Genomic DNA, 20,968 nt, shown 5'->3' on the forward strand with positions numbered 1-20,968 from the left:
GAAAAGAACTTGCAGGGACAGGAAATTGAGTTCCCGTGGGGGCAGGGAAACATTTGTCCCTGTATCATTTTCTAGTTCTGATTCAACAATATCTTTCAAGGATATTTCACACCGAACCACCTGCTCCTGTGCGACTGCTGGCTCCCCCCCCCCCCCCCAACTTGTTTAAAAGCTGCTCAATCTCCTTTTTAAATGTTAGTGCCAGCAGCCTGGATCTATCCCAGTTTAAGGTAGAGTCCATCCTTTCGGAATAGGCACCCCCTTTCCCAGAAGGTAGCCCAGTTCCTAACAAATATAAATCCTTCAACCACAAATTGAGACTTCAGAGCTCTGCCTGCCCCTTGATTCCTGCATGTGGAAAGGGAGGACTGCAAACTGGAAATGCTGCTGGAGAACATGAAATCTCAGATACTTCCAGCATCATGGGAAGATAGGAAATGAAGATCCGCCTCTGTCAGATCCAGAGATGCAAGAAATTCCCCTAGAGCCACTGCTGTGATGATCGAACTCACTGTCTCCATTTGAAAGTGCGAAATCCACAAAAAGACACTGACCAACTTAAGATCAAGGAAGGGGCTCAAGTCCTCTCTGCCATCTTTGGCACGATGAAGTATAAGGAGTATCTGTGTCTACTAAATCGACTATTGGCCATCAATATGGCCCTCAAAGTGACAAAGTAGTTCAGTAGAAGGTGACAAAGGGTAGTAGAAAATGGAGTTCACTCTGTGGAAAGGAATGTTACTGGATTGGATGCCACAAGGATAGGATCTTGGGCCTGTTCTTTTTAGCACAGTTTTGTAAGCGATATTGCTGAAGGGCTGTCTGGTAAGGTTTGCCTCTAAATTGAAAATCTTTCCCCTGACATAACCTTTAAAGGTGAAACTTGACCACACTGGGTGCTTGTGCTCAATAAACTTCATACTCCTACACACGCTGATCTGCTTTGTTTGTATGATAGCGTCGGGTTGGTGATAGCTTGCGAAGTTTTCAGAGCCAAATTGGAAGACTGGTCCCAGCAACTTGGAGATTGGTCCAAAGGGGGATTAGTGCTCTCAATGCTTTCATTTCTGTGGTCGTCTGTCAATGCCGATGACAGGTGCTGCAGGCACCTTGCTTTGAAACAATGTTGCCACAGCTAGCACACTTATTTAAAACTACTGGCAAAATAGGTGAAGCAAAATCAAACAGTTCAACTTTTTTTTTTTTTTTTACAAAAGAAAACCTGGCCTAAGAGATTCTCAGGCCTAAGAGAGCCAAAAGGAGACACATACAAATGAAAGGAAACAGGCTGATAAACACTAAGAAAAAAATAAAAAGGGAGAAAACTAAAAATTACATGGAAAAAAAGGTCCCACATACCGTTTGGGAAGGCACAAAAAAAACTCTGAATAAGAGACACATTGAGAGCTGACAACACAACTGCTCTACTCTACAGAAAAGATTGCTGGTCCCACGTGCTCATGTTGAGCAGGAAGGCACCCATGAATGCACGGTGCAATGCTGTTGGCAGCTTTGAGAAAAGTTCTTGAACCCTGGGTAGCATGTACACCAGGGCTCCATTGAATGATGGCACCAGTCTGTAAAAAGATAATTGCCTTCTTGATCTTGGAGAATCAATGGTTTAAAAATAAATCCAGTAAACCCTCCATTGTCCTAGGTACAAAACTTAGATTGTGAGTCCACTACGGACAGTCAGGTAATATGTAAACTGCTTTTGTTGTACCCACAGAAAGGCGATTATCAAATGCATTACACTTACCCTAAAATCCTCTGGGTCGGAGACTGCAATCATTCTCAACCTCAGAACAATCCATTCTTAGCTCGGACTAATGTGTAATTACAGAATAAGGTAAACACTTCTAGGGGTAATGTTGGGAGTCACAGTCGACCTGTGGGTTCATATGTTGAAGTATTATAAAACCTGAAATTAATTAAATGTACTAGAAACATTTACAACCAGATCATATATGTTTAGTAACATTAATGTCACTTCTGCATTTGTTATTTGGATTAAAACTTGATAAGCAATCTTGTGCATTGTCTTTCTTTCTTAATGCTAGACATCTGCAAAGATTCAAGGTAAGAGTTTATGTTGGCAGTGGATTACTCTACCATAGTCCAAAAGACCCACAAAGCAATCAATTTCGTTTTCCAGGTGTACAATTCACAAACCCAAAACTCTTAGGTGTTATTTAATCACAAAGGGGATGATATGACCAAATAGTACTTGTCTCCTTCCTTCACCATATGTTTAAGGTAAATCTGAATATGCTCTGTTTACAAAGTACACAAATTTCTCATAAGTACATTCACTATGAATATCTGAAAATCTGACAATTTAGGATCCTAAGTAATGTGAAGTCCTGCCTTAGCAAAACAGGCCTTGGATGTGCTACCATAGGAGTACTGAAGATTATTCTAATTAATTACCACTATTATTTGCTATGCTCCTTTGCTATATATGACAGATGTTGGTAAAAGAGAAAAAAGAATAAAGCATTAACAGATAATAAGCAAGCAAAAATACATACCCTTTTTCCCCAATCCAAAATAAAGTACGCTAACATGAAGGGCACAGAAACACAATTATGTTAATGCTCCAGCTTTTCCACTCTCACCTTTTTCCCTGTCATAAAGCAAGTCTTCTGCTGAACATGGGCTCCCATCCTGAGATTCAGGACGACAAAATGGAGAGACACACGGTGAATGACTGCTGCAACTGCTACTGCGTTCCTGGACAGATGGAGTCTGTGTATCAATGCTGCGTGTGCTGCTGCTGCGATAGTGGGGAGGTAAAGGTGCCCTACGACCATCAGGAATTTCCACAGACTACAATGGAGGCAAAGAAAGAAAATATAATCAAATTTAGATGAATGACCATGTGGAATTTTTTAAACTAATTTTGTGAGTGAATCACTAATCTGACATTGACAATTCAAATGGAGTCCTTTCTTTCAACCTTAAAAATATGTTTTTCTGCTACTTGCTCATGTTCTTTCTGTAGGTTTCCTGCCAGTGTTGGCTATATAGAGTACAGAATCATGTACAGGCTCAACAAAACAATAACCTTCCCTCCCTTTGTTGTTTTCCTTTCATCTTTCTTCAGGTAAACTACTTTGAAAAATAATAATCCTGACCTGCCAAGTCACCCAGTTTGAAAGGGCAGACAGTTAGTGCTGATTTCTGAACTCATCTAAATACTGTAAATACAATGTGGTATTTGTAGCCAGTACTTTTTTCAGCAGAAATTAGTTCTACTGGGGGCGTGGCTTGGAGCGCGCACGATATGGCAGCTTAACCGCGGAGCTCCTGAGTCCCAGGCAACAACTGAATAAAATAAAACTATTTATTTCACTTGTCCGACTTAAAAATAATAAAAATCAACGGCGGAAATGGCAGCGATAAGGCAAGGAAAAAATGAAAAACCTTGTACTTCGGGAGTGTCGGCAAAAAGGTCAAAGGTAACCCCTGTATCGCCGTCCAGCGTACCAATCCCGCTGGAAGCAGATGAAATTAATGAAAAAGCTGACATCATGGCGGAATTATTTAAAATCAAAATAATGCTGACTGATAATGCCAACAAATTATCAGAAGTGAAGGAAGAGTTGATTAACCTGAAACAAGAAATCCAAACTGACAGACAAAGAATGTCTGTGATGGAGGAAAGAATCTGTCAGTTGGAAACTTTCACACAAAAGTGTGAAGAGGAAAAGAAAAATGTAACAGCCTTAAAAAATCAACTAATTGATATGGAGAATCGAGGAAAAAGAAAGAATATTAGAATCCTTGGCTTAGCTGAAAATATTGAAGGAGAAAACCCTATACAGTTCTTGGAAAATCTTTTGCCTAAACTGCTGCAGCTGAATTCTAAATGGCCGTTGGAGATAGAACGTGCCCACAGAATCCCCACAAGAAAACAAACAAACCAGACAGCTCCTAGACCTCTGATCTTCAAAGTATTAAGATACCAACAAGCATTTGAGATCTTAAAAGTGGCAAAAGCAAATAAAAACCTAAACTATAAAGGATCTAAACTGATTTTTGTTCCTGACTTTGCTAAAGATACTGCAAATATAAGGAAACAATTCCTTACATTCAGACAACAATTAAAAGAAAAGGGCTACATGTATGGTCTTTACTATCCGTCTACAATGAGAATTTCTACAGGAAATAAATCTATGTATTTTCAAGATCCTGCTAAACTGAAAGAATTTTTGACACAAGAAGAACCAATGTCTACATAATAAAGCAGAATAAAGCAAATTTATCTAATGAAAATAGATGGAAATAAAGAAAGAAAAAAGAAGAGGAACTAATGTCTACATATAATCAGAATAAAATGGAAGTTTCATCTGAAGAAAGGATATAGAAAATGCAAGATAAAATAAGAATGACAATTTTTGATTCAAATTTTATTACAATATATTGAATTTTATGACTTAAATTAATTTTTGATTTTATTCCATCCATTTAAAAAAAAAAAAATATATTTTATAATTTGATTCAATTATTATTAATATATTGGATGTTATGATAAATTTACATTATAATTGAATTAAATACTATTATAGAATTATTGCATATATATTTAATACTGCTATTATTAATTGAAAAAAAAAAAAATATTATTTTAGATTTGATTAAATGAGTGTGGAAATTATTATAACATAGATATTTAATTCCTATACATATTAGGTTATTATAAATGATGATGTTTAAAAATGTTATTATTACAATATGATATATGGAATTAGAGTTATATTTTACATATATTAAATTTATTGTAGGGATAATATATTATTTTTATCTAAGACTTGAAAATATTAAGATGATTTATCCAATTATAATTTATATGAATTACTACATCTATATTTAATACTGCTAATATTAATGGAAAAATTTTTTTTGGATTCGGTTAAATGAATGGAAAATTATTATAACATAGGTATTAATTATAAAATCTTTTTGATATAAATATTTACCTATACATATTACGATACTATAAATGATGATTTTCAAATATATATAAAATGATTTACTAAAATATTTATTATATATATTATATATATAGGAATAGATATATCTAATTTGAATATATGAAATTAGAACTATATATGAAATATATTTAATTTATTGAAGGGGTAATATATTATTTATATCTAAGACTTGAAAAGATTAATATGATTTATCAAATTAAATTTGATATGAACTATAATATACAAGGGGATTTAATGAAGGTTTAAATGAATAATAAGGTGGATAAAGAAATATGAAATGTATTGAATTAGAGAATATTTTTATGAATGATTAGTTGCCTGGGGGAGGGGATTTAGGTTTTGCATGACCAATGTGTGTTCCAGGACAAACATTGATAGTGGGAGGGTCGGGAGGGAAAATAGAGGGTGGGAATGGGAATCAATATATATTAATTGTGCTGAGATCTAATCATGTATATTATCATAGAATATTGCTTAAAATTTAATGATAAATAAGATGGATATAAAAATTTATTCTATGAATGTCAATGGTTTAAATCATCCTATTAAGAAAAAGAAAATATTATCGTTCCTTAAAAATCAAAATGCGGATATCTACTTCATACAAGAGACCCATCTTTCTGAAACTGAATCTAAAAAATTATCTGGGGGTTGGATTTCTAAATGTTTATTTGCACCGGCTTTAAAGAAAAAAGCTGGAGTGGCTATTCTGATAAACAAAAAATGCAATGCGAATTTCAAATTAATAAATTATGACCCCTTAGGTAGATGGGTGCATGTCGAAATGGATCTGGGAAATACAACCATGAATTTATTCAATTTATATGCTCCTAATACGAATCAAATGGAGTTTTTCAAACAAATTCAACAATTACTTTTACCACTGGCTACATCTAATTTAATAGTAGCAGGAGATTTCAATGCTGTAATGGATCCAATTTTGGATAAAAAACCAAGTAGAATTATGAAATCATTAGGCTTAGATAATTTGATTCAATCTTGTGATTTAGTAGATATATGGCGTATTCTTCATTTTAATGATCAGGAATTTTCTTTTTGTTCTCAGGTCCACAAATCCTTTTCACGAATTGATTATATATTTGTTTCTAATAACCTAGCGCAGCGTGTGATAAAAGCAGTTATAGATCCTATTATAATTTCGGATCATGCTGGTGTGTGGATTAATCTTCAAAATTATGATATTGAACATTTAAATTCAATTTGGAGATTTAATAATACTTTTTTAGCGGATTCAAATTTTCTCGAAGAATTTAAATTAAAAATACAAGAATTTTTTCAAATTAATGATTCAGATAATATTAATGCTGAGATTTTATGGGACGCTTTTAAAGCAACAATGAGAGGAAATATTATTTCATATTCAGCATATATTAATAAACAACATAAAAAACAATTTCTTGAATTAGGAAAACAAATTAAATTATTAGAAAATAAATTAATTGAAAAATGGGAAAATAAAACATTACAAGATTTATTAAAATTAAAAGTTAAATATAATGAGATTTCTTCTCAATTTGTGAGAAAAGATTTATTTAATAGACAAGTTCAATTTTACGGAAATTCAAATAAAGCTGGAAAATTATTAGCAAATTTCCTTAAAGCAAAAAAAAGAAAATCCAAGATTATTGCAATTAAAGATATACAAGGTAATACACACACTAACAATAAAGACATTTTAAGGCAATTTCTTGATTTTTATAAAGATTTATATTCTTCTGAATCTTATGAAAATAAAGAACAAGATGGACAAAAATTTTTAAATTCATTTATTGGACCAAATGTTCCAGATCATATAAAAAGAAGTTTAGAAGAACCTATATCTTTAAAAGAAATAGAATCAGCATTGAAGTCTCTTAGAGTTGGATCCGCTCCGGGTGGTGATGGTTATACGGTTGAATTTTATAAATCATTTCAAAACATTATTTTACCATATCTATTAAAATTGTATCAATATCAAATGAATAATGGAAATATATCAGGTACTATGGCTGATTCATTAATTATTGTCTTACCAAAACCAAACAAAGATCCTACCTTGGTTTCAAATTACAGGCCTATTTCCTTATCAAATGTAGATGGTAAATTAATTTCTAAAGTACTAGCAATAAGATTGGCAAAAGCTCTTCCTTTCATTATTGATGTACATCAAACAGGATTTATTGCTAAAAGACACTCATCACATAACACCAGACTAGCATTTCACTCTTTAAATTTAGCAAAAAATATGAATGATCCAACTTTTATGCTATCTTTGGATGCAGAAAAAGCATTTGATAGAGTAGAATGGAAATTTATGTATCAATCTCTAGAATGGTTTGGAATAGGACCCGGTTTTATTAAAATGATTCAGACATTGTATAGCTCTCCTGGTGCAAGATTATATATAAATAACAATTTATCAGATAAATTTAATTTGCAAAGGGGAGTTAGACAAGGATGTCCTTTGTCTCCCTTACTTTTTGATATTGTTCTAGAACCCTTGTTAATTGCAATTAATCAAACTAAGGAGATAAGGGGAATCCCATTTTCTTACTGGGAATATAAACTTTCTGCATATGCAGATGATATCTTATTATATTTGAGAGAACCGGGGATTACTATTCCAAATTTACTTAATCTTCTAGAGGAATTTGGAAAATTCTCTGGATATAAAATTAATTGGAGTAAATCAGAAATTCTTCCAATTAATGTTCACTGCACCAAAGGATTATTTGATTCATATTCATTTATTTGGAAAGAGGAAGGATTAAAATATTTAGGAATTATGATCAAAAATACAATTGATGATACAGTCAAAGAAAATGAAAAACTTTTATTGAAAAAAATTACAGAAATGTGTGAACAATGGAATCCTTTACATCTTTCATGGTGGGGAAGAATTCAAACAATTAAAATGATGATATTGCCTGTGGTTTGTTATCAAATGAGTATGATACCAATATTTTTTCAGGGGTCCTTTTATAAAAAATTAAACAATATTATTACAAAATTTGTTTGGTTTGGGAAAAGACCCAGAATTGCTTTAGTATCTTTACAAAGACCAATTATGGAGGGAGGGGTAAATTTTCCAAATTTTTATAGGTACCATCAAGCCTATATTCTAAGACAGGGTATGTATTGGATCCTCCCAGATCTCATGGAGAATGTACCAGATTGGCTATATTTAGAATGGCGGCTCCTGTTCCCATTACATTTAGATCATTTAATTAGTATAACAATGCCTAGAAGATACAAAGAAAACAGAATATTATTAGACACTTGGAAAACATTAAGATATATAAATAACCTATCACCAGATCCAATTTGTAAATCACTAAATCAATCTATTTGGGTAAACTCCAGGATCAAAATTGGCGGATTTAAGATCGTCTGGAAACAATGGATAAGTGCAGGTATACGAACATTAAAAGATGTCATTTCAGAAGGTTCACTGCTTAGTTTTTCACAATTGCAAAATAAATTTGGCTTAAATAAATCACAATATTTTAAATGGATGCAATTGAAGCAGGCCATTCAGGTAGGGTTCCCTGAATGGAAAAATCTTAATACTCAATATAGTCTGCAGGTTTTATGTTTCCAGGCAGATTTCTTGGGTCACCAAGCCGCAAAATGGTACAAATTGATATATGGATTTTTAAATAAAAAAAAGAAAACTGGTCTTAGGGATATTTGGAGTATTGAGATTGGACAGACAATTTCTGCGTCTCAATGGCCACGATTTTGGTCCTGGAGATTAAGATCTACAAAGTCAGCATCTATGAGTCAAACATGGATGTTTTTATTACATAGAGTGTTATGGACCCCTACGCGCTTGCAAAAGATAGATAATACTAGATCCAATAGATGTTGGCATTGTAAAATAGAAATAGGGACGTTAGATCATCTAATTTTTTTTGTCCCTGTGTAAATGCCTTTTGGAATATGATTTGGCTCCAAATTAACAAATTACTAGAAAATCATGTAGGACTCTCATATGACACTGTATTATTTGGAACTGCAATGAGAACTCAGAGTCCGATCTCAGTAAACAATAATAAACTACTATTAATATTGACAGGAGTCGCCATGCAATAAATAACTCAGAATTGGAAAGACTATACCAAATTAAATTATACGTTCTGGTGGAACTCTGTCTGTCATATATACAAAATGGAAAAAGTAATAGCATTACAACACGGGAACATTCATAATTTCAATAAAATTTGGCAACCATTGACTAATTATTCTAATGATTGGATTTCTTAGCACAATTATAATACAGTGGTGCCTCGCATAACGGACGCCTCGCACAGCGAACGCTGCGCACAACGAACTTTATGTCTTGATTCGTACAACGAACTTCGTTTCACACAACGAAGTCGCCCGAGCTGCATCCTTCCGCGCAGGCACTGCGCTTAACTGCCCCCTCTCCGCCTGGCTCCCTCTTGCCCCCCCCCCCCGACTCCCCGACACGATCGGGGCAAGAGGGAGCCCAAGCCCTCTTGCCCCCCCGACTCCCCGACACGATCGGGGCAAGAGGGAGCCCAAGCCCTCTTGCCCCCCCGACTCCCCGACACGATCGGGGCAAGAGGGAGCTCAAGCCCTCTTGCCCCCCCGACTCCCCGACACGATCGGGGCAAGAGGGAGCCCAAGCCCTCTTGCCCCCCCGACTCCCCGACACGATCGGGGCAAGAGGGAGCTCAAGCCCTCTTGCCCCCCCGACTCCCCGACACGATCGGGGCAAGAGGGAGCCCAAGCCCTCTTGCCCCCCCCGACTCCCCGACACGATCGGGGCAAGAGGGAGCCCAAGCCCTCTTGCCCCCCCGACTCCCCGACACGATCGGGCCAGGAGGGAGCCCAAGTCCTCCTGGCCACGGCGACCCCCTAACCCCACCCTGCACTACATTACGGGCAGGAGGGATCCCAGGCCCTCCTGCCCTCGACGCAAACCCCCCCCCCCCCCAACGACCGCCCCCCCCCAAGAACCTCCGACCGCCCCCCAGCCGACCCGTGACCCCCCTGGCCGACCCCCACGACACCCCCAACCCCCTTCCCCGTACCTTTCTGTAGTTGGCCGGACAGACGGGAGCCAAACCCGCCTGTCCGGCAGGCAGCCAACGACGGAATGAGGCCGGATTGGCCCATCCGTCCCAAAGCTCCGCCTACTGGTGGGGCCTAAGGCGCCTGGGCCAATCAGAATAGGCCCGGGAGCCTTAGGTCCCTCCTGGGGGCGGGGCCTGAGGCACATGGGCCCAACCCGACCATGTGCCTCAGGCCCTGCCCCCAGGAGGGACCTAAGGCTCCCGGGCCTATTCTGATTGGCCCAGGCGCCTTAGGCCCCACCAGTAGGCGGAGCTTTGGGACGGATGGGCCAATCCGGCCTCATTCCGTCGTTGGCTGCCTGCCGGACAGGCGGGTTTGGCTCCCGTCTGTCCGGCCAACTACAGAAAGGTACGGGGAAGGGGGTTGGGGGTGTCGTGGGGGTCGGCCAGGGGGGTCGCGGGTCGGCTGGGGGGGCGGTCGGAGGTTCTTGGGGGGGGCGTTCGTTGGGGGGAGGGGGGGTTTGCGTCGAGGGCAGGAGGGCCTGGGATCCCTCCTGCCCGTAATGTAGTGCAGGGTGGGGTTAGGGGGTCGCCGTGGCCAGGAGGACTTGGGCTCCCTCCTGGCCCGATATTGTCGGGGAGTTGGGGAATCGGCGGGGCAAGAGGGCTTGGGCTCCCTCTTGCCCCGATCGTGTCGGGGAGTCGGGGGGGCAAGAGGGCTTGGGCTCCCTCTTGCCCCGATCGTGTCGGGGAGTCGGGGGGCAAGAGGGCTTGGGCTCCCTCTTGCCCCGATCGTGTCGGGGAGTCGGGGGGGGGGGGCAAGAGGGCTTGGGCTCCCTCTTGCCCCGATCGTGTCGGGGAGTCGGGGGGGCAAGAGGGCTTGGGCTCCCTCTTGCCCCGATCGTGTCGGGGAGTCGGGGGGCAAGAGGGCTTGGGCTCCCTCTTGCCCCGATCGTGTCGGGGAGTCGGGGGGGCAAGAGGGCTTGAGCTCCCTCTTGCCCCGATCGTGTCGGGGGTGCCAGGGACCACACGGAGTCACCCACCGTACCACCCGATTCGGGTAAGCGCAGGTATCGGTGGGTGGCTTATTTGCGGGGGGGTGCCTTATTTTACATTTTTTTCTAAAAAGGGGGGGCTGTCTTATTTGATGGCCCTGCCTTATCATCGGGGAAACACGGTAGAAAAAAAAAAAATGAACAGTTAAGTCCCAGTTTTTGCCGCTGAGACTCTGCCCTCTCTCACTGTAAAATTAGACTCTACTTAGTCTGTCTTTAAATTTAAAAAATGTGTGTTGTTTTAAAAAACAATTATGTTTTTAGATGTATCTAAATAAAAATAATAACCAAAAATGTATCTTTTTTTATGTCATCTTAGCATATTTTATGCTGCAGAACGAATTATTTTTTTTTACATGTATTCCTATGGGAAAACGCGTTTCACATAACGAACGTTTCACATAACAAACTTGCTCCTGGAACCAATTAAGTTCGTTGTGTGAGGCACCACTGTACTTATATAGAAAAGGGGTGGGATATGTATAATTTTTAAAATCATTAATTGGAAAAAGGGGAGGGATGTATAACTTTTGATTATATATAATATATACTGTTTATAAATTAAGTTGTATTAATGATAGATACAATGATATATAGTAATTAATTATATCACTTGAATTTCAACTATTGTAAAAATTGAAAAATTCAATAAATAAAATTTAAAAAAAAAAAAAGAAAAAGAAATTAGTTCTACTGGACATAATGCTTTATACTTCCCAACTTCAACTACATTAGTTTAGTTCATGGGTTCTCAACGCAATCCTTGGACACATCCAGCCAGTCAAGTTTTCAGGATACCCACAAAGAAAATGCATGAAATAGATTTATATACAATGGAGTTAGTGAATGTAAATTTATCTCATGTTTATTCATTGTGGATATCTTGAAAGCCTAACTGTTTTTTACAGGTGCCTCTACTTCACATATGTGGGTGCCTCTTGGTGCTTGGGTACTGACTGTAGAGGGTGCTAAACCGATCAGTGAAGTACTACAGAGGCAGAGTGAATCTGGAGTGGAATCCTTCTGCAGATCATGCCAGTATGGGGAAATAACCCTATTGTCTAGAATAGGGATCTCAAAGTCCCTCCTTGAGGGCCGCAATCCAGTCGGGTTTTCAGGATTTCCCCAATGAATATGCATTGACAGCAGTGCATGCAGTTAGATCTCATGCATATTCATTGAGAAAATCCTGAAAACCTGACTGAATTGCGGCCCTCAAGGAGGGAATTTGAGACCCCTGGTCTAGAATGTCTCACCTATCTACTGGAAAAGAACTTACCAGAGTAAGTACATAATCTCTTTTTCTACATTGTCTCCGGTGCTAGTAATCTTTAGTGTGCCTTCATTGAAAAGTGATATATTAAACTGATGAACAAAGTAAACTAGCAGTTCTCAACCCAGTCCTCAGGGCACACATAGGCAGTTACTTACCGTAACAGGTGTTATCTAAGGACAGCAGGCAGACATTCTCACACATGGGTGATGTCACCGACAGAGCTCCAGCACAGACCACTTCTTTTCTTTTTTTTTTGAATTCTTTATTCATTTTTAAACTTTCATCAAGTGTACAGAATTCATAATAAACACTATTAATTAGACCACTTGAACATCTTATCATTATATCTTATAAATATAAATGCAACCCTCCCCCCACCCTCCTTCTAATCACATTATTCATTATAAGATCATAAACCCTCCCATTAAACCCTTCCCCTCTTTCAACACTAAATGGTGCATTGCCACTTTAAGTCTTTCTAAATAGAAAATTTGCGATAGCCCGCAACGCGTATGCACCTTCCCGCCTGACATAGGTGTGTGGTCCCTCAATTAAGATAAGCCAGCTAAGAAGCCAACCCTGGATAACACCTGTTACGGTAAGTAACTGTGCCTTATCCCAGCACAAGCAGGCAGCATTTTCTCACACATGGGTGACCACCAAGCTAACCAGAAAGGGATGGTGGGAGTGTTGGTCTTTAGGAAATTAAATTTTGTAATACAGACTGGCCGAAGTGCCCATCCCGTCTGGAGAAAGACTCCAGACAATAATGCAAGGTGAATGTATGAACTGAGGACCAGGTGGCAGCTTTACAGATTTCCTCAATAGGAATAGATCTAAGGAAAGCTAAAGAAGCTGCCATAGCTCGGACTTTGTGAGCTGCGACACGACTCTCGAGGTGCAGTCCAGTCTGAGCATAGCAAAAAGATATACATGCAGCTACCCAGTTGGAAATCGTTTTCTTGGAAACGAGGATGCCCCAACTTGGTAGGATCAAAGGAGACGAAGAGTTGAGAAAAAGTACGTTGTGGCTTTGTCCTGTCGATGTAATAGGCCAAAGCAAGTTTACAGTCCAGAGTGTGCTATACCATTTCTCCTGCATGAGAATGAGACTTAGGGAAAAAAAACGGAAGAACAATCAACTGATTGAGATGAAACTCCGTCACAAGTTTCGGAAGAAACTTGAGATGCATGCGCAGAACCACTTTATCATGATGAAAAACTGTGAAGGGTGGGTCTGCCACCAACACTTAGAATTCATTAACTCTTCTGGCAGAAGTGAGCGAAATAAGAAAAACAACTTCCAGGTGAGAAACTTGAGATGAGCCTTGGCCATTGGTTCAAATGGAAGCTTCATTAATCTGGAAAGAACCACATTAAGGTCCCAAACAACTGGAGGAGGTTTGAGAGGTGGTTTCATATTGAAAAGTCCTTTCATGAACCTGGAGGTTTTCCCTCGACTGGCATGAAAAGCTATAATAGCACTGAGATGGACTCTGATAGATGTAGATTTGAGTCCAGAGTCAGACAGATAAAGAAGATAATCCAACACCAAGTCCACTGATAAGGAAGTTGGATCGTGATGATGGAGACACCAGGAAGCAAACCTAGTCCACTTTTGTTGATAATATTGTTGAGTGGCTGGTTTCCTGGAGGCGTCAATAATATTGCACACTGGCTGAGAGATACGTAACTCAGACGAATTCAGCCGAGAGAAACTAAGCTTTCAGGTGTAATGAGTGAAGGTTGGGATGGAGAAGAAACCTTGATTCTGAGTAAGCAGAGTAGGAAGCAATGAGCTGTTAGAACACCGGTAACTTGCGTGATGGAATATACTTTTGAAAAGATGCAATTTGCTTGACCAGATGTTTCAGGTAAAAAAAAAAAAGGAAATTATAATTTCCAGCTCGATTGGCCAACATTGCATTCGGATAAAGGCATTTGACAAATCTGTCCATCGCCCTACCCTCTCTTCCAGGAGGTACTGACGCATAGATACTAGCTCCAGAAGACTTTTTCAAAGTGGATTCTACCACCAAAGATTCATTGAGGAGCTGTGGTTTGGCAAAACCTGGAAGAGGAACCACTCTGTACAAAGAGTCCAACTTTTTATGAGCCACTGGAAAGGAGAGAGGAGTTTCAAGGTTCTTATAGAAAGTCTCTCTCAAAATGTCATGGAGCGGGAGCTTCTAACTAAACTAAACTAAACCAAACCTTAAGTTTATATACCGCATCCTCTCCATGAATATAGAGCTCGGTACGGTTTACAAGATTTTAATAAAGGAAAGTATAACACGTTGAGTTTGGAGGTAGTATAAAGGGGGGGAGGAGAGCATTACATTTTTGTGAAAAGACTAGTTTTCAGGTGCTTGCGGAATAGTTGGAAGGAGACCTGAGTCCGCAGTGAGGCAGTAAGGTTATTCCAAAGCCCTGAGATTCTGAAGATTGTCCCAATTTTCCTGCAAGGAGGATGCCTTTTAGTGAGGGGAAGGATAGTTTAAGTTTTTGGGTGGGTCTGATGTTGTTGGGTTTCGGGAGTTCCAATATAGAGGGATTAGGGGAGGGAGGATGCAGTGTAGGATTTTAAAAGCTAGACAGGAACATTTAAAGTGAACCCTGGCGATTATTGGGAATTTGGACAACAGTGGGGAAACATGGTCAAATTTACGTTTGCGAAGATCAACTTGGCCGCAGTGTTCTGAATTAGTTGAAGTCTTTGAAGACTCTTTTTAGTTAGACTTAGGTAGATGAAATTACAGTAATCTAGTTTGGAAAAGATGATGGATTGAACAAGGACGGCAAAATGTTGTTGGCGGAAGCAGGCTCTCACTTTCCTCAGCATGTGGAGGCTGAAAAAGCATGATTTTATCAGGGAGTTGAGATGGTCGTTGAAGGAGAGAGGAGAGTCGATGATGATGCCTAGAACTTTGCTTTAGAATTCAAGCTGCAGCGTGGCACCAGAGGGTAGTGCGAAGAGGGTGGGCAGCTGTTCTAATTTTGGACCGAGCCAGAGAAGTTTCGTTTTGGACTCATTCAGTTTCATTTGAACAGAGTGGAACCAGGATTGGAGTTTCGTTATGCAGGCTATTATGTTCTCAGAGAGGTTGGTAAGGTTTGAGTCTGTCTCGAGAAGGACAAGGATGTCATCAGCATAAGTATAGATTGTTTCAAAGGAAGATAGATGGGTTTTCAGGGAAGGCATGTAGATGTTGAAGAGAATAGGAGATAGGGGTGATCCCTGCGGGACTCCACAAGTCGGTTTCCAAGGAGCGGACGTGATGCCATTTGTGTTGACAGTGTAGGAGCGGGAGTGTAAGAAGTTCGAGAACCACTCTAAGACTGTGGAGTTGATGCCTATCTTGGAAAGTTGATAAATTAGAATATCGTGGTGGACGACATCAATAGCTGCAGAGAGATCGAATTGTAATAGGACAGCAAACTTACTGCGAGAGTGCAATTGTTGCACCTTTGAAATTAAGGAGACCAGGAGGGATTCAGTGCTGAAGTTGGGTCTGAAGCCGTATTGCTAAGGTAAGAGAATGGAGAATCTCTCTAGATAGGAAGAGAGCTGAGTGGAAATGATGGCCTCTAGCATTTTAGTCAGGAGAGGGATGTTTGCTATGGGATGGTAGTTGGAAGGAGAGGAAGGGTCAAGATCAGCTTTTTTCAGTAATGGGGACAAGGCAATATGTCCCATTTCTGTGGAGAACAGGCCCGATAGTAAAGAAGAGTTTATAAGTCTGGTGAGGGATGAGATGGCCTGCGCGGGAATATTCTCATACAGGTAGGAAGGGAATGGATCCAGGGTACATTTGCAGGATTTCAGTTTGAGGCAGAGTTTAGAGATATGGGGTTCAGATACGAGTTCGAAAGTAGTCCAGGATCTGTCTGCTGGGATAGGGTTAGAGTCGTTGGGGGCCAGAGAGTTGTAGGAGACTGATGGAGGGAAGGAGCTCCTTATGGTAGTGATCTTTTCATTGAAGAATTTTGCTAGGTCGTCTGCTGATGGGGAGGAGGGGGGAATGGTGGAGATGTTTTTAGAAGTTAAGGTGCGCCAGATATTAAACAGTGTGCTGCTCTAGTTGTTGGATCTGGAAATTTTATCACCATAGAAGTTCTTCCTTGCTTTTTTTAGTACTGAATTATAAAACTTGATATTGTCCCTCCAAGATTGTCTGTCTGAAGGGGATTTGGATTTTTTCCATTTGCTCTCTATTGCTCAGCATTTCTGCTTCAGTTCTCTATGGTACGGAAGATAGATTTAGTAGATAAAGGGGCAAGAGCACAATAGGTAGTCTTGGAGAGGTTTATCCAGTTGTGCCAGTTGGATTCTGGGTCAGCAGGCTTGGAACAAGAGGAAAATTGGTTGAGAAATTGGAACCAGAACAGTTTGCTCGCGATTTTTTTGCGGAAGGTGATAGGATTTACATTACATTACATTACATTAGTGATTTCTATTCCGCTTGTACCTTGCGGTTCAAAGCGGATTACATAAGAAGAAGCTGGACATTTCCAGGAGGGTACGTGACATTTAGGTAAGACATAGTAACAGAATGAGTATAGACTTGGTAACATTGGATGAAAGCAGTTATATTACATTACATATCAAATCTTTTTCCAGGCGTTGGTAGGTAATATGAATCGGTAGGATGAATTAGGTTTTTGTTTGTTTTTGTTTTTTTGGTCGGTTGAGGATATGGTGTCAGGGAGTGGGTAAACCTGGTCGGTGTATGTGGAAGAGGAGATTAGATGTTTTGAATATGCTTTTTGAAAAGTAGCGTTTTGATTTCTTTGCGGAATGCTTTGAAGTCAGATGTTGAGGTTAACAATCTGGTTATGGAGGGTTCGAGTTTTGCTGCATGCGTTGCTATGAGGTTATCGTAAAGCTTTTTACGATGAGTGCCGTTGAGTGGTGGGTATGAGAATGGTGTCAGTGTTCTTCTTATTCTGGGTGGAAGGTTACGGTGTAGGCGATCGATTAGATAGGCAGGTGCTGTACCGTTGAGTACTTTGAAGATTAGACAGTATAGTTTGAATTGGATTCTGGCTCTAATCGGTAGCCAATGTGAGTCTAGGTAGGCGTTAGTTATGTGGTCATATTTTCCGAGGGAATAGATTAGTCTGAGAGCCGTGTTCTGAATGGTCTGTAGTTTTTTGATCATTTTTGTAGGACATGGTAAATATAGGATGTTGCAGTAGTCCACAAGTCCTAGTACCAGGGATTGAACAATGATCCTGTAGTGTTCTTTGTCGAAGAATTTCCTTATTTTTCGTAAGTTGCGCATTGTGAAGAATGCTTTTTGGGTAATTTTGTTGATTTGAGTCTGCATAGTGCAGCATCTATCTATCAGCACTCCCAGGATTTTGAGGGAGGTCTGGATTGGGTGTTTGGTAGTTTTAATTTCCAGGTCTGTCATGGATGGGATTTTGTCCGTTTCAAGCATTAAGAATTTGGTTTTGTCCGAGTTTAGTTTTAGTTTGTGGTTTGTCATCCATTTTTCTACTTCGTCCAGTATTGTTTCCAAGTGTCCAGTTGCGGAGTTGTCTTGGGTTTCGAAGGGGAGGAGGATAGTTATGTCGTCTGCATAACTGAAGGATGTTACATTTAGGTTGTCTAGAGTGGTACCAAGGGAAGAGATGTAGAGGTTGAATAGAATGGGTGAAAGTGGAGAACCCTGAGGGACTCCACATGGATTAGACCATGTGTTGGATTTCGTATCGTTTATCTTAACTCTGTAAGTTCTTGTTTTAAGGTATCCTTGGAACCAGTTGTACACCACCCCTGAGATCCCTATTGCATCAAGTATCTGGAGTAGTATGGTATGATCAACTAGATCAAAGGCTGCGGAAAGATCTAGTTGGATAATTAGGATCCTGTGACCTTTACTGAGGTGTTGTCGGGCTATGTCCAGTAGTGTTGCTAGTTGCTGTGGTAAGATCTAAATCCTGATTGGGATGAGTGAAGTATATTGTGGTCAGCTAGGTAGTTAGAGAGGTATTGAGCCACAAGTCCTTCAATCAGCTTGACATAGAGTGGGATCGAAGCGATCGGTCTGTAGTTGGTAGGTGTGTCTACAGGACCTTTTTGGTCTTTCAGTATGGGTGTGATTATGATCTCTCCTAGATCTTGTGGGAATTGGCCTTCTATGAGAGTGCTTTGTATCCACTGCATGAGGCTGGTTTTGAATTTAGGGGAGGCATTTGTGAGTAGATACGATGGGCAGTTGTTCAAGTCGCATGAGGTGTGGCTGTATTTTTTATATAGTCGGTTCAGTTCAGGCCATTGTAGAGTTGGGAAGGTGGTCCATGTTCTGTCTGCTGTTATGGCTTCTTCTGTTGTGGGGGTAGTTATTAACTCGTTGAGTATGGTAGTTGAGTTGTTGAAGGTAGTTCTGATTTTGATGATCTTGAGTTTGAAATGGTCAGCTAGTTGGGAAGCTGTTGGAGTTTTGTTGCCTTGAGTGGCAAGGTATGGGTTTGTGTCTGTAAGTTTTTTTACTAAGTTGAAGAGTGTTTTTGTGTCGGGGTTGTTTGTGCCAATTAGTTTAGTGTAGTATGTTTTGCGCTTTTCCTTAAGTTTGTTGTTATATAGTTTGATTTGGGTTCTCCAAGCGGATTTGGTTTGGTCATTTCTCTTTTTTCTCCAAGATCTTTCAAGTTGTCTGCAATGCCTTTTTAGTAGGTGGAGTTCTGAGTCGAACCACTTGTCTGATGGTCTGCAGGTTCTGTGTTTGGTTTTTTCTGGGGCTAGCTCATTCAAGGTTGTTTCGCTTAGGGAGCGCCAGTGTTTTGCGAAGTCTGAAGGGTCTATGGGGTCAAGTGCTGGGTCCACTTTGTCCCAGAATGTGGCTGGTTCAATTTTTTGTCTAGATTTGAAGGTTGTTTTTGGGGGCATAGATTTTGTGTTATTTTGAGGCCAGTTGATAGTGAAGGTGTATTTATGGTGGTCTGACCAAAGAGAGGGATGCCATGTACCATTGGTGATGTGAATATTTGGGGAGTGTAGGTTATGAGGTGTGAATGCTGCTATGTCAAGTTGGTGGCCTTTATTGTGCGTGGGTTCCGGATTGAGGACCTGGAAGGATAGGGCGTCGAGGTATGAGAGTATTTCGTTTGCTTGTTTGGATGTGTGGTCTTCGAGGTGGAGATTAATGTCTCCTAGGAGCAAGTTGTATGAGGAGGATAGAGAGTTCTGGAATAAGGATTCTTCAAGATCATGTTTTGAGGTGTTCCATTTTCCTGGAGTGATGTAGCATAGTAGACAGTTCAAGGTGCCTGTGAGTGTGTTGTCGGATAGTTGGCATGCAAGAAGGTCTAAGTGAGGGGTTGATTGTTTGTGTAGCACTTTTAGGTTGAGATTGTTTTTTACTAGAATCGCTAGGCCGCCCCCTCGTTTGTTTTCTCGACATACCATTTCTACTTTGTAACCTGTGGGGCAGAATTCGGTTATGCATGGGTCCGTGTTGGATGTTAGCCAGGTTTCGGCTAGGAAGAGACAGTTTAGTTGTTCTTTGATTATCCAGTCTTTGATTAGATTTGCTTTTGGGTTTATTGACCTTATATTCATGTAGGCACAGGTTAGCGAGGTGTATTTTGTGTTGGAGTTAAGGTTGCGATTGAGGTAGAGGATGTTATTTGCTGGTGCTTGTGCTTGTTGTTTTTGCGGGGTGGTCTTATGTTTTGGTGGAGGTCGTTTTCCCCAGACCATGGGAATGTGGTCTAGGCTGGTCAGTGGGCAGGATGTTAGGGTTCTGGTGGTGTGGATTTTTCTGGGTGGATGTGGTTGTCTGAAGGTTGATATCAGAATTGGGATGGGTGATATGTGATATCCTGTGGTTTGCCAGTTTGAAGTGAGTAGAGAGAGTATTAGGAGGGCAAGTGTGATTTTGTATGCATGATTTCCCATTTTGTTTGTGTGGTGGAAGATTCTTTGGATCTAGTAACTCTTTGGTTGGAGTTGAGGCAATGGTGTTAGAGTTTGTGAGAGGGATTTTTGAAGAAGGAGAGAGTTTCTGATCGCTCTCCTCTCTGGTGAAGGTAATCGCCTATGTGTTTAGACTCTAACTTGTGGTGGCGTTTGATGAGTCTGGTCCCTCGCAGATTGGGGAGAGGGGCGGCATGGGCTGGACTCTAAAAACTAATGACCGCGCTGCAGGAGGTGGAATTGGGTCCCTCACTGGTCGGGGAGAGGTGCGGAGCAGGGCTCCCACGCTGCCTCTCCTCTGCTAGGCTCTGAAAAACAAAAGTCTGCTGCTGCAGGGGGTGAAATCGGGTCCCTCGCTGGTCGGGGGGAGGAGCGGAGCAGGGCTCCCACGCTGCCTCTCCTCTGCTGGGTTCTGAAAAACGCGCTTCCTCTCCTCTGCTGGGCTCTGGAAGAAATGAAAGTCCGCTGCTGCAGGGAATGATATCGGGTCTTTTGCTGGTCGGGGAGGGGGGCGGAGCAGGGCTCCCACGCTTCTTCTCCTCTGCTGGGCTCTGAATTGAGATTTGTGGCACGGGGTGGAGATCCAAGGTGGGACATGAAAATGGGGAGGCAGAAAGAGCCTAAAAAATGATCGGACCAAGGGACATGTTCCCAGCGAACATCTTCGGCAGAGG

General features: G+C 40.6%; 1 protein-coding gene across 6 annotated transcripts in view; it reads right to left on the minus strand.

The window, feature by feature from the left end:
- Nucleotides 1–20,968, minus strand: part of GLCCI1 (glucocorticoid induced 1) — a 204,780-nt gene that overhangs the window by 75,569 nt on the left and 108,243 nt on the right. For all 6 annotated transcript variants that reach the window (XM_033931018.1, XM_033931017.1, XM_033931020.1 and 3 more), the window contains exon 6: nucleotides 2,619–2,829. In XM_033931018.1, coding sequence (XP_033786909.1) covers nucleotides 2,619–2,829 — 211 coding nt within the window. The remainder of the gene's footprint in view (nucleotides 1–2,618; nucleotides 2,830–20,968) is intronic.

Source organism: Geotrypetes seraphini, chromosome 2 (genome assembly GCF_902459505.1).
Source record: "Geotrypetes seraphini chromosome 2, aGeoSer1.1, whole genome shotgun sequence".
Lineage (NCBI taxonomy): Eukaryota > Metazoa > Chordata > Amphibia > Gymnophiona > Dermophiidae > Geotrypetes > Geotrypetes seraphini.